The sequence below is a fragment of the Thalia democratica genome, unplaced genomic scaffold (genome assembly GCF_965202585.1).
Source record: "Thalia democratica unplaced genomic scaffold, ktThaDemo2.hap1.1 HAP1_SCAFFOLD_657, whole genome shotgun sequence".
In the NCBI taxonomy this organism is placed as follows: Eukaryota; Metazoa; Chordata; class Thaliacea; order Salpida; family Salpidae; genus Thalia; species Thalia democratica.
The window spans coordinates 40,893-53,269 of NW_028139658.1; the positions used below are offsets into that span (position 1 = coordinate 40,893).

General features: G+C 27.2%; 1 protein-coding gene across 1 annotated transcript; it reads right to left on the reverse strand.

Moving 5' to 3' along the window:
- Nucleotides 1-9,522: 9,522 nt before the first annotated feature.
- LOC145846805 (uncharacterized) lies at nucleotides 9,523-12,371 on the reverse strand. Its single transcript, XM_082953416.1, has 5 exons — nucleotides 12,287-12,371; nucleotides 11,499-11,770; nucleotides 11,216-11,273; nucleotides 10,549-10,800; nucleotides 9,523-9,876 (listed from the first exon to the last, which is right to left on the reverse strand). Exons 2-5 carry the CDS (start codon nucleotides 11,678-11,680, stop codon nucleotides 9,865-9,867), a joined length of 504 nt encoding a protein of 167 aa, XP_082809542.1. The 5' UTR covers nucleotides 11,681-11,770; nucleotides 12,287-12,371; the 3' UTR covers nucleotides 9,523-9,864.
- Between the last annotated feature and the right edge of the window lie 6 nt (nucleotides 12,372-12,377).

The window sequence follows — 12,377 nt, forward strand, 5'->3', positions numbered from 1 at the left end:
AGAACTAACTTTATTCTATCATATTAAGTTTTGTCTGTAAAAAGGAAAACATGTATAAACACATTATACTAGCACAACATTATATGAAATACGTATTATATTTAAATTCAAAATTATTTTTTTATTGTTAGTCAAATTTATACTTATTATTTATTTCAGCTACAACACTCCATCAAGATCAAGTAAGCAAACTGAAGTTATGTTGACAAGATCTCAGCTGAGAAAAAGGTTGATTAAATTAGTCATTAAAATTAGATTACTTAGATTTGTGGAAGATAGATTCAAACTAATATGTTTTGTACATTTTATTTTTATTTTTTATAAAATGGTTGTCATATACCTTCTTATAAAATATATTGCTGTAAAAACATAAACTCTATATAAAGCTTTTAATTTTTTTAAGATGTATGTATCTAAAAAAGAAATAATTTTCAAGTAAGAAAAAAACTAGTTTTTTTATTATGAACTATCAAATTTAAAACCTATCTAAATTTGTTTTACAAATTCAATTAACATCTTTTGAAAAATACTCTACAAACTTATAGTTTTTTTTTTGATTAAACAGAGTTTAATTTGCATTCGATAATAATAAATTTATATTATTTTCGGAACATTATAAATATAACAAAAGTTTTATTTTTTAAATATCTTTTTTTTTTCAATTCAAAATCCATAAGATCCAGGTCTTTTCAAATCACATTTAGTGTATCAAAATCTTAACTTTTTCGGCATGTTAGTTGCGACAAAACTTAAAAAAACTAGAAAAAAATATAGTTATAAATTTTAATAATAATATTTTGTATAGTATTTAATGTATTGTATAAATAGTTTATTAATATGGTGAAAACAAAAAAAAAAATTTATTGAACTACTGTTTTTTAAGGTTTATAAAAACAATTTTTTTGCACAAAAGTTTTATACATGAGTTATAAATTTCTTTTTTCAAAAAACAGAAGTTCTATTTAAATTGTATGAGATTGAGTTAGTTGAGAATAAAGTTAAGTTTTCCTGTTTTTTATAGTATGTTTTATTAATATTCTCTTTAAGATTTAAAAAATAGTGTTGATAAATTTTGATAATTGTGATCACAACTTGAAAATGTTATGCTGTTGGTAAAGAATTTTTTTTATTAGCTAATTCTTAAAATTAAAATAATTAAAGCTTTGACAAAAAACTTGTTTTTTGACTAATAATTGTAACTAGTAACTAAAAACTAATTAAGATCATATTTAATTAAAAGCAAATAAAGGTTAAAAAATGTTTTTTGCCCATAGTGTATTAAAATTTTACTAAATTTTTATCATGCATTTTTTTTTTTTTAAGTTATTGATTTATTGCAAACTAAATAATATTTTACAACAACGTGTTCTAATAATAACTATACTTCAACTAATAAAGCCTCTTAAAGAAGGTCAATAGTTGATTTAAAGAAAATGGTTTTATATTTACAATAATTTACAGAAAAGCAAGTAACTATGATGATTCAAATAACTTCACTGCCGCTTTGCAAAAACTCAAGCAAGATCAAAAGAGCATGAACAACGTCATTGAAAAGCAAAATTGCCCGAAAACACTCATGTGAGTTATAAGAAAGCCGAAACAGATTTTATTTTTACTTCTTAAAAACAACACGTTTGTTACAAAAGCTAATATGTTTAAAGTTAAAAGTAATTGATGTTTACCGATTAATTAAAACTGATTTATTAACTCATCATGTACTTATTCTTACTGTTGGATTAATTAAAATTTTACCACAGTACTTTTATAGGACTCCTGTTACGAGGCGTCGGTTGCGAATGCCCGAGGCCGCCACCCCAACCCCCGTGAAGATGGCCAGGTTGGCGACGGGGCTGGAACGCGTTGCCATAGCGACGCCAGTCAGGCTCACCCCGAGACGCAAAACGAGGGCGCCGAGAAGCATCCTGGACAGCCGAAACCGCCACAAAGTGGTCAGGAGGGCATCGTCCCGGATATGCGGGCTGCTGGGGGTCGGCAACCCCATCGCGTACCAGCTAAAAACAAATAATTGAAACCCGAGCACTTTAGTTATCACGTCATAAAAGTAGTATTTTCTTTATATAATGTCATAAATATACATTTTATGTAAATAAATGTGAAAAGTATTTTTGATAAAAGTATGGAATTTTTGATTGTAAGTATATATTTCTTTTGTATAAACAATTATTTTACTACTGAACCTCGTTAAGCGTTTTTTATTATAATTGAACTTGTAAGTTTTTTTTTTTTTTAGGTGTTTTATCCAGCGTTTGCACAAGAGTATGAGGTGTTAGTAATATTACTGTGCATTTATTACACAAGTTTTTTGAATTTACACATTTTATATATTAGCAACATCTTCCTGAGTGAAAAGTTAAAAAGTTCCAAACATATAAGTAAAAAATTAAGTATCAGTTATCTAAGTTGTTTTTTTATGTGATTAAGACTGAAAAGAAAATAATCATAAATATCACGGTGGATATTTTTAATTGCTTTCTTTTTGAATAATGATACTTTGTTTTCCTTAACTGTTTCGCTTTAAAATTCATATGACATTCTTTTTCTTTTTTTGCTCTGTTAAAACTCTTTTAAGTAATTTTGTTCAGCATCTATAGAATTGTGATTTTTAGATTTGAGTATGTATTTTATAAACATTAATCATGTATCCATAGTACTAATAAACTTGTTTAATAAATTAATTTGCAAATTTTTTAACTTGAATAAGGTCGTGTTTTAATGTTTTAAGATTTTTTAATTTGTTTTGTAGTTTACTTATAAATTAAGTTTTACCTTTGTAGAATGTTAATATAGTAATAAAAATATCCTGTTAGCTTTTATAAATTCATAACCAGTATTTTTATTTAAAAAAAAAATTAGTGTACTAATGTTAAACCCCTAATACTTATAACTTTTTTAAGGTTTCTTTTGTTAGATTAAATATATTTTTTAATGGTACTTAAATTTGCCCAAAAAATCAAAGCTATCAACAATAGTTTTAATATCATACTAAATTTTTTTTCCAATATAAAAAATAGTCGAGTAATAGTATACATTTAGTAGCCTTGTATAATATAATAAATATTAGTAGTTATAATATGGATGTAAGTGTATGCTTACTTACATAATAGTAAATTATAAAAAACAATTTATGCTAAATAACTAAAAAATTACTTTATCTGCTGCAACTTGTTAGATAAGTATACTCCTGAACCTATATAATTTAAAATGTTGTCCCTAGAAGCAGTTACTTTTTGTGTTGCTAAAAAACCTGGAATTTTAAACAACTTATTAATGTAAAATATTTTGATCAGGTACGAAATGTAACAAATGTATGTAATGTACATAAACAACAACATTTTTGTATCATTTAGAAATTTATTATCAAGCACATTTAAAGTAATTAGCATTAGAGTATTTTTAGACTGTTTATTAACTCTATTTTATACTAAAAACGGAAATGAAATTCAGAAAATCTGTAAAAAGATCGAAAAGCCTGCACAACTTACCATTTACTTTGTTTCAAAGTACTCTGATTTAGCTTACGCTTGGCAAGTTTAGATTTTACAAATAAAATTTTACTTGGCAAAATAATATATTTTAAAAATAGTAAAATTTAAAAACCTGTAGTACATATGTATAAGTTTATAATAATTAGTAAGTCTTTTTGTTGATGTTTTGTAGCATGACATGCTAAAACTATTTTAAATAAGTTTATAAGCCGAAAGAACAGACTAAATTTATTAAAAGGAAAATGTGGTTTGCTATTGAATTAAAACAACTCAACAAAAAGTTGTACGTTGATGAACTTTTAAATAAAAATTCTTCAGGGTTACCATAAAACCTGGAAATTGATAATTTTATTAATATTAGATATGTAAAAACTAAAATTCTTGTTTTTATGCACTGTTTAGAAAAATTTATTAATTTAAAAAACATATTTAAAGTAATATTACAGTTTACTGAACGATAAAAAAAGACGCTCAAAATATTTGGTCCTAGGATCTGGTGCACGACAAACCTTTTGGTTATCGGGTCGCACACCAAGGATACTTTTTAACGTCTTGTCCAGGACAAGATTGCATATTTTTTCAACATTATTATATTACTATTACACATGTAATAACCTGATTTTTTCATGGGTTTCACTTGGTCCAGGAAACCAGTCTAGAACCGCCTTACATATATATTACATTATTTTTATATATATTTGAACATAGATTATATAACAAACAATTAAATATAGCATAAAGAATTTGTTTTAACGTCCTAGCCTACTTTATAATGAAATGATTGGGGACGGGACTGTTTTGCACGAAGTCACTTTCAAAAACACTTTTTCACAAAAAGTCTATTTCGTAAGAGCAGTTAATTTTGCACAGAGTCACATTTGTACGGTTGATTGGTTTCCAGCCGCTCACTAAGCCACCAGGATGAACTGCTTACCAATTACAGAGTTGCCAAAAAGTCACTAAAAACAAACAAAAAAAAGACAAAAGTCAGCAAAATAGGGGTTTTCGAAAAAAAGTCAGGAAATTTAATTCAAACATGCTCTTAACAAAAAAAAAAGTTTAATATCACCAAAAAATAGACTTTGCTAATGTTGTTTTCTAGATTTTTTTGCAATTCATCTTGTTTGTCAGGGTCTGGTCGTATTTTTGGAATCAATGAAAAAATTTTATGATTTTATGCGTGTATTATTAAACTTTAGTATAGTTTATTGAACGACAAAAAATACGATATAACTATTTGGTCCTAGGATCTGGTTCACGAAAAACCTTTCGGTTATTGAGTATTTATATATTTTCTATATGCAAGAGAGTGAAATTATTTTTTTAGGTGTCAAATTAGAATTACTTGTACAGAAAACTAATACTTTATACACAGAGTTTTCAAACTCCGACTCATCATTGATGTTTTTGTTTTCAGATTAGTTTTTAATACTTATGTAAACTTGTTATACATTTATGATATTTAATTATTTCAAAGTCAAAACCGACATGTTTCAAGAATTTTTGGCTTCCATAAAGGTTCATGAAGGATGTTGTTAGGAAAAACTTTAGATGTGTTTATTAGGGTGCTTATAAATACGGCGACCTTCAAATTAACAGCTTTTTTTTTACTTTTGCTGAATACTGCAGTTACAACCTGTGCAAACTTTAAATTTTTTAAACAAAATTTTAACTTGGCGCCACTTAATTTTTTAAAAACTACCCGGAGTGTAAATGGAGACTCGCCAATATTTACTAAGTTTAAGCCAAATTCGGCCTACAAAAAGAAAAAAATGGGTGTATGTAAATCTCGCCTGCTAAACCAAATTTTGAAACCTACATTAGTTATTCTGACCGCTTAAAAAAATAAGCAATAAAAAAGGTCTTATATACATTTTAGATGATATTTGAAACTTACACAATATGTTCTGTGATTTGAAATAAAACGTAAAAAAGGGCCTCTTTTGTCGAAGTGAATCGGATATTTTAGTAAATTTCGTAAACTATATATAGCTGAAATACTCCGGTCGTTTAACCACTTCCGCCTAAAAATGTTGCCCACCCTTATTAGTCTAAATCTCATAATGCATACTTTTTGTATTTTAAGTTAAAGTTAACTTTTTTTAAACTTTGGCTTTTATTAGTATACCAAATTCATAAAAATTTTTAGTTTGTTTATTTCAGTTTAGAACTTTCTTTTTTACATAAATATACTTACTGCTTTAATTATTCTGTTACGTGTTTAAATGAATAACTGTTTACAAATGGTTACTGTTATAGTAACTCTATGCCCTGTTGTGCTTTATTGTTTCTGATGAACCCTGAATATTGGTATAGTTTATGTTGTTATACTCCAAAAAAATTAGTTAAATTTGATAAACAGGCCATCTCCGTAAATTATTATTTTACTTGATATCATTAATAATTTAATTAATAGAATTATTATTGTTACGTTAATAATACTATATTTGTTTACTACAAACTAGTGTTCTACCAAGTACAAAATATAAGAACCCGGCCAAAAACTTCTAGTTACTTATATATTTCCTGAAATATCTAGTGCAGGATTTCCTTAAGTAAGCAGGGTGGTCAAAAAACCTGGAATCCTGGAGTTTGACAATTAAGATTAAATGACCAGGATTTTGAGAAATTAAAAAAAACTGGATTTTAAATAAATTTTATTTGTTAATCAGTAAAGTTTCGATTCGACACAAATAATCTATCTATAGATAAATTTTTTTGTCATCATCAAAAATATTTTTTATTAATAAACACATCTAATAAGTTTTAAGATATCTTTTCAATGTCGTTATATTATTTTACACAGTTTTTTAAGTTATACTTAATTATAAACTAAAAATAGACCCTAAAACGTATAATTTTAAAATCCTGGAAGAAAACTTGAAAACTTGGAGAAAATGTGCCAAAAACATTTGGCGACCCTGAGTAAGTCATATGACCCCCTTTGGGTTTATTAGCAGTAAAAGGACCAAAGTGGGCGCTATGCTATGAGTAGTAAAGGGGACACAGTAGGGGTGGACATGATGCCATAGCTTGAAACTTACACTAGGTATTTTGTATTTGATGCAAATCAAATAAAAGGTCTCAGGCGTTACTAAGTGTAGTTTTGAAACTTATACTAGATATTCTTGAGTTGATGATTTAGAGCAAGATCTCAGGTGTATTTAAAGGTAGTTTGGAGACTTATATTATATATTCTGGAGTTGATGGTGAAAAGCAAAAAAAAAGAAGCTTTTAGGTTTATATAAGGGTAGCTTTTTGAGAAGCCATAGCTTTTTTTTATTAGTTTAAAGGGGTAATTAAAATAAAATAATCTAGTGATTATTTAGTGTAAACTTCAGAATTTTTCCAAAACATATAGTATAAGATTTAAAACTCCCAGCTAATCTTTTTTTTATCACGAAATCAAATATAAGTTTAATTTTTTTTTAATATTTGTCAAAATTATTGATCTACCGCTGGTTCCGGATCTATTTTTAGAGTTTGGAACCTGTAGACCACTACTAAAAACTTTTTAAACTGACACTAACTTAATTTTTGAAATTAGTGAAATAAGTTTCTAAATGAAACAAGTCTTTTGGTATTTTAGTCTTTGATAGACAATTTATTCCTAAATTTTTTATATAATGTAAATAGCATAATATACGATCAACAATTTGTAATACGTTTAAAAAGAGAATTTCATGTTTTTATGTTAAAGGTGCTGTTTTCACGTGAAATGAAATAGCTTTTAGTATTCGTGTTGAAGAAAAATTTTATAGCCTCTAATAGTATTTAATTAGATAGTGGTTCTGTCCAACAAACTTTAAAAATAAGCAACTAAATTTAACAAAATAAATGACTTTAACTATATTCTTAGTCAAACCTATATATAGAATTGTATAAAAAAAACTTTTTTTATTTACGTTACAAAAAAGTTGTTTATATTAAAAATAAATACTGACTAATCTAAAGTTATTAGTTTTAGTGTTTATATATTACTTTAAGTTAATAATAATTTTTTTAACTTTACTTATGTTCTTAAGGATTTTCATAGTAACAAGCTTAAATTCATTAAGCTAGTTAAAGTAGTCATCTATGTAAACTCTTTAAAAAGATTTTAAACTACATGTAATCTGTACACAGTTTAAATTTTTAATCAGCTCTTTATATACTTTTTTAAGTTTATTGTTATATAAAAGCTCAAAATTTTTTTATCAATCCCATATAAATAAATTATAAGTCCAGAAGTTATTTTTAAAATTTTATAAATATGACATTATTAAAGCATAGCTACTAAGAAACTTTGTTTCAGGTAACACTAAATTTAAAAAAATTGACAAATTTACACGAGGAAGATTTTTTTAAAATGATAAGTTTAGACGAGGAAGATGGTTTTAAAATGATAAGTTTTCACGAGAAAAATTATTTTAAAATGACAGAACTTAAAGAAATTGAGTTTAAATTAAAGAATATTTTTAGTTTAAATTCAAGTTTTTTAATTAACAACAAAAATATCTCATTTTGCGATTTTGAGCAGGGAAATGTTGTTTTGTAGCTGCGCTCGCATCTATGTCACAAAGACCCGAGTTCAAGGTCTGCGAGAAAAGACAATGCTTACTTTGCAGCTCAATACAATGATCAGTTGTATTAAATCGAAGAAAAATGATTCAAAACAGAAAGTTTTTGTTTCGGTAAAGTATGAGCTTGATAACAAAAGTTCTGTGAACATGGGCGTGAAACCATCTTTTTATAATAATCCAGAAGATGAAGTTGAAACTGGTCATGCTTATTCTGTGATGGGTTACAATGAAGAACACAAAGCAGTTAAACTTTATGATCCGAGGATTATTGCAGAGAATTGTGTTTCGAGTAAAAACTTACCTTCTTCATTTACTGCCACAGCTGATCCAAAAAAAAAGGAGAATTTTGGATAACTATAGATCAGCTTGAAAACAGAAGTGTTGATATAACTGCCCTGCAAGCCAAAAACATGTACAAATCTTCTTATCAATCAAAAATAAAATTGAAAAGAACTGGTAAAGAAACTTTTGCAGCATCGTGCGTCTACAGGGTTGAAGTAAAAGTAACGTCTACTTTTATGGTAAATATGTTTTCTTACATTCACTTCGTTCAGTTAAAGTGGAGGTAACAACTACTGATACGAGAAAATTGAAATATATTACGAACACCCGGATGATGTAACGCATGACAGCGAAAAAGAAGAAATTGAAGGACAAATATTAGAAAAATATTATCAAAGGTTCAAACTTCAGCCAAACACTTATATCATTTATTTCAAGCTTTCTGTTTTTGAACTTAAAAAAAAATGTTAAAACATGATAAAACGTTCAGGCCTAGTATTTAATATCTGATGAAAATAAGTTCTAGTTCAGAATGTACGTTTGAACACTTAAAAAATGAAAAATAAATTGTTTTCCTGTAATGAATTCTTAATCGTTTTAAATAAACAATGATCGTAAAACCAAATTTGTTAAAATTATCTTAAAAACATAAAAGTGATACATCTTTAACTGAGCTATTTTTTCTACATAATACTTTTCACCAAATTTGGTGATATTTGATTGAAATTGAAGATTTTGATTATAAAATGTAGTGATCTACCGAATCCAAAATTCGGACTCGGATTTGGCCGAATCCTAATTTGATATAAAAATTTAAATTCAGATCCGGCCGAATCTAAAAATTTTGATCCGGTAGACCACTTTAAACTTTTTGAATTTTAATCAATGGTTTGTCAAAAGTTAAATAAAAAGTAAAATTTTCTAATGATTTTTCGCTCGAGTAGATAAAACAGTGCTTTTTCACATTTAGGAGAGATTACTAAATTTATGAAACCCTAATTTAGGGCATTATTTTTTGCTTTAAAAGAACAGTTTTTGCGACTTACTAAGAATTATAATGATGCTCAACAGATACATACAAAAAATCCATTTTTAAGTTTAACATTATGAGTTTATTTATTTATTCAACGCTTTTTTGTCCAGTCAAATTTATTATCAATTATCAACTTTATTTATAACAAACAAACTTAACCATTTAGTTTTAAAACAGAAAAGGAACTAATAAATGCTTAGGCAAAAAACTTGAAAAAATTATAAATAACTTTAACTACTATAAACAAATTGTTCATCAAAAACTTTAAGCTGACAATCGTACTTATACGTACGTATAAATGCAAAGCATGAGAAAATTATCTAACGAAAAAATCTAATAACGAACATGGTTTACACATTTCTAACAAATTAACATTCAGTTGTAATAGCTTTACACTTAGTTTGTCGACAACTTTAATCAAACAAATTCTAACATCGAGAACATGTGCAGTAGCGATGAGTCTTATCCGTCAGTCCACAGCTCAACTTTCATCCTTAACATCATCAGAACAAATAAAGTTATTTTCTCCATATCTCTACGATATTACTTGTAAAATTTCGTCTCGCATAAATTTTTTTATAACAGGGTTTAAAAAATATTTATAAATTGTTTTCAGGTTTTTAAAAGTACAAATTTATTTCTAAATTTTTAGTATAAAAATCTGTTTTTAATAGTATAAAAATATTTTGTAAAATATACTGTAAAACTGCTTTAAATGAGTTTTACGATGAGTTAAAATTTTAAGTAAATCCAAATTTGTTTTTGTAATATATAGATTTTTCTTACCTAGTCAAAATTTTGTCATTTAACTTCTATAAAATTGCTTAAAATTCCAGGATTTTTAGCAATTTTTGTTCAAAAATTCAGGTGTTACCAGTTTTTTTTTCAATTTCTCAAATTCCAGGTTTTATTTTTTTTGCCTTTATTGTCAAATTCCAGGTTTGTTAAGCAACCCTATTATAAGACTAACATTAAGTATCTAGTCGAGTAGTTTCACACTTTTCAGTTAAACATAATAATTCTCATTAGCGCTAAGCGTAATCTTAAAACTTTTAGCATAAGTAATTTTGAATCATTATAAATTTTTTAAATTTTTTACCTCCCAATCAAAAATTATGGTCTAAATTTAACATTATTAGCAGAAAATTAAACGTCATAAACTTACAGAGTTCGGCGTCAATTTTCTACCACTTTTGCTCTGCGCCCATCCCTCACTGCCGTCTCGCGCAATCTTTGCATCAAACTTATCGCTGGCTGCCTTCTTCTGGCGGATGTCAGTTCTTTTCTTCTTCTTGTTTTTCTTATGTTTCTCGCTTTGCTGATACTCATCAGTCTTCCTGGATTTTTTCTTGTTTTCCGTCGATTCCTCATCAGAGCTGGAATACTTGCGTTTTTCCATCATACTTGCAGTTAAAGTCTGAATTTTTGACTGTTTTTCAAATGTTGATATTTTAAAAACTTGCCAAGCTGTTTGGTAGTGAAAAAGTTTATTTTTAGCAAAACTTTTATTTAAATAATCAGCTAATAAAGAGTATTTATAAAAATGTTTTCAATTTTTTTTTTACTCAAATGGTTTCACTTTTAATAAGAAAACCATTGATAAATTCGCATATTGTTTTAATTTTAAAAAATTAGTAAAATCCTAGTTATTAACAATTTGTTTAAAATATTGATTAAATGATTTTAATGATTTATTAGTTTGTTTTTGAAACTATTTGGTATACGACTCGATAACCAAAAGTTTTTCCGTACATCAGGTCCTTAGACATAACTCAACTTATGTTTTTAACTTAAATTTCATTAGAATAAAATAGTTGAAATTTTAAAAGTACCTGATTGTTTCTATTCCTTTGTCCATAAAATAATACATTTGATGGAACATTTCCGCTTCTATAAAAAAATCTTTTAAACAAGAAGAAGCTTTAGAAGTAAATTATATTATTTCGCCGACTTAAATGTAAAATGAAAAAAGTACTAGCACAGTTAGATGTTAAAAAAAACACTTATCAGTCAAATTATCAGTTATTTTAATGCCATTTATAGAAAAACATGCTATTTAACAAAAGACTGTTCATATCTTATAACGGATAACTGTACTGATAAAAAAAAGCTTACTCTTTTCGAGGAAATTGTTTCGGAGGGAAGATGGCGGGCGGCCTGTTGCTTTTCATGACTAATTTCTCAATAGCTTGTTTCTGTTCCTCGATCGTCTTCTGCTGCCGCAAGATGGCTGCGTGCAGCGGCCCGACCGCATCCCTCACCTTCTTGTCGACGACGTCTCCGATCAGCTTCAGCATTTCGGCTTCTTGCACGATGCGCCGGCTGTTCTCGCGCACCTGTGCCTGCACTTCTGCGATGCGCCTTTCAACGGGAGCGTCGCCGTCCTCCTACAAGTATTAAGTTTAGATGCTTGTTACAATCAGGGTTGCCGCTCGTTTTTTCAAATTTTTTTTCCAGGTTTTTTAAAAGTAGACATTTTTGGGTCTACTTTCAGTTTAAAGTAAAGTTTAAGGTAAGAAACTGTTTTATATTATCTTTTTGCTATCCAGGTCATTGAACCAAAAAAATTTTGAGCATTTTTTTTTGTTTTTGTTCAATAAACTACTACTTATGAACCTTAAATAGTATAAGAACATTGAAAAGATACTTTTAAGCTATTTTAAATGTGTTTTTTAATTAAAAAATTTAGATGGTGACAATTTTTTTTATCTTTATGATAAATTTTTGTTTCAGATTGAAATTTTACTACTAAATATGTTAATTTTGTTCAAAATTCCAGGTTTTTCCAGTTAAGGTGGCAACCCTGAACAATGTAGAATAAATGTATACAATACAAATACATTAATAAAAATACAATGAATATTTCGTTATATGTTAAAGAATGTATAAACTTAAAAAGATACTTTTTTAGATCCTTTTTTGTTGTTTGCTTGTGGGGATTTGTTGGCGATATGTTTAGTTTTCGGTGAGGGTTTTTTTAGCGTAGGCTTAACA

Coding starts and splice junctions, on each gene's coding strand:
- LOC145846805 (XM_082953416.1), bottom strand. CDS start 11,680: ATGCTGAAGCTGATCGGAGACGTCGTCGACAAGAAGGTGAGGGATGCG. Junction 11,274..11,498: donor AAACAATTTCCTCGAAAAGA/GTAAGCTTTTTT, acceptor ATTTTTTTATAG/AAGCGGAAATGTTCCATCAA. Junction 10,801..11,215: donor AAAGGAATAGAAACAATCAG/GTACTTTTAAAA, acceptor TCAAAAATTCAG/ACTTTAACTGCAAGTATGAT.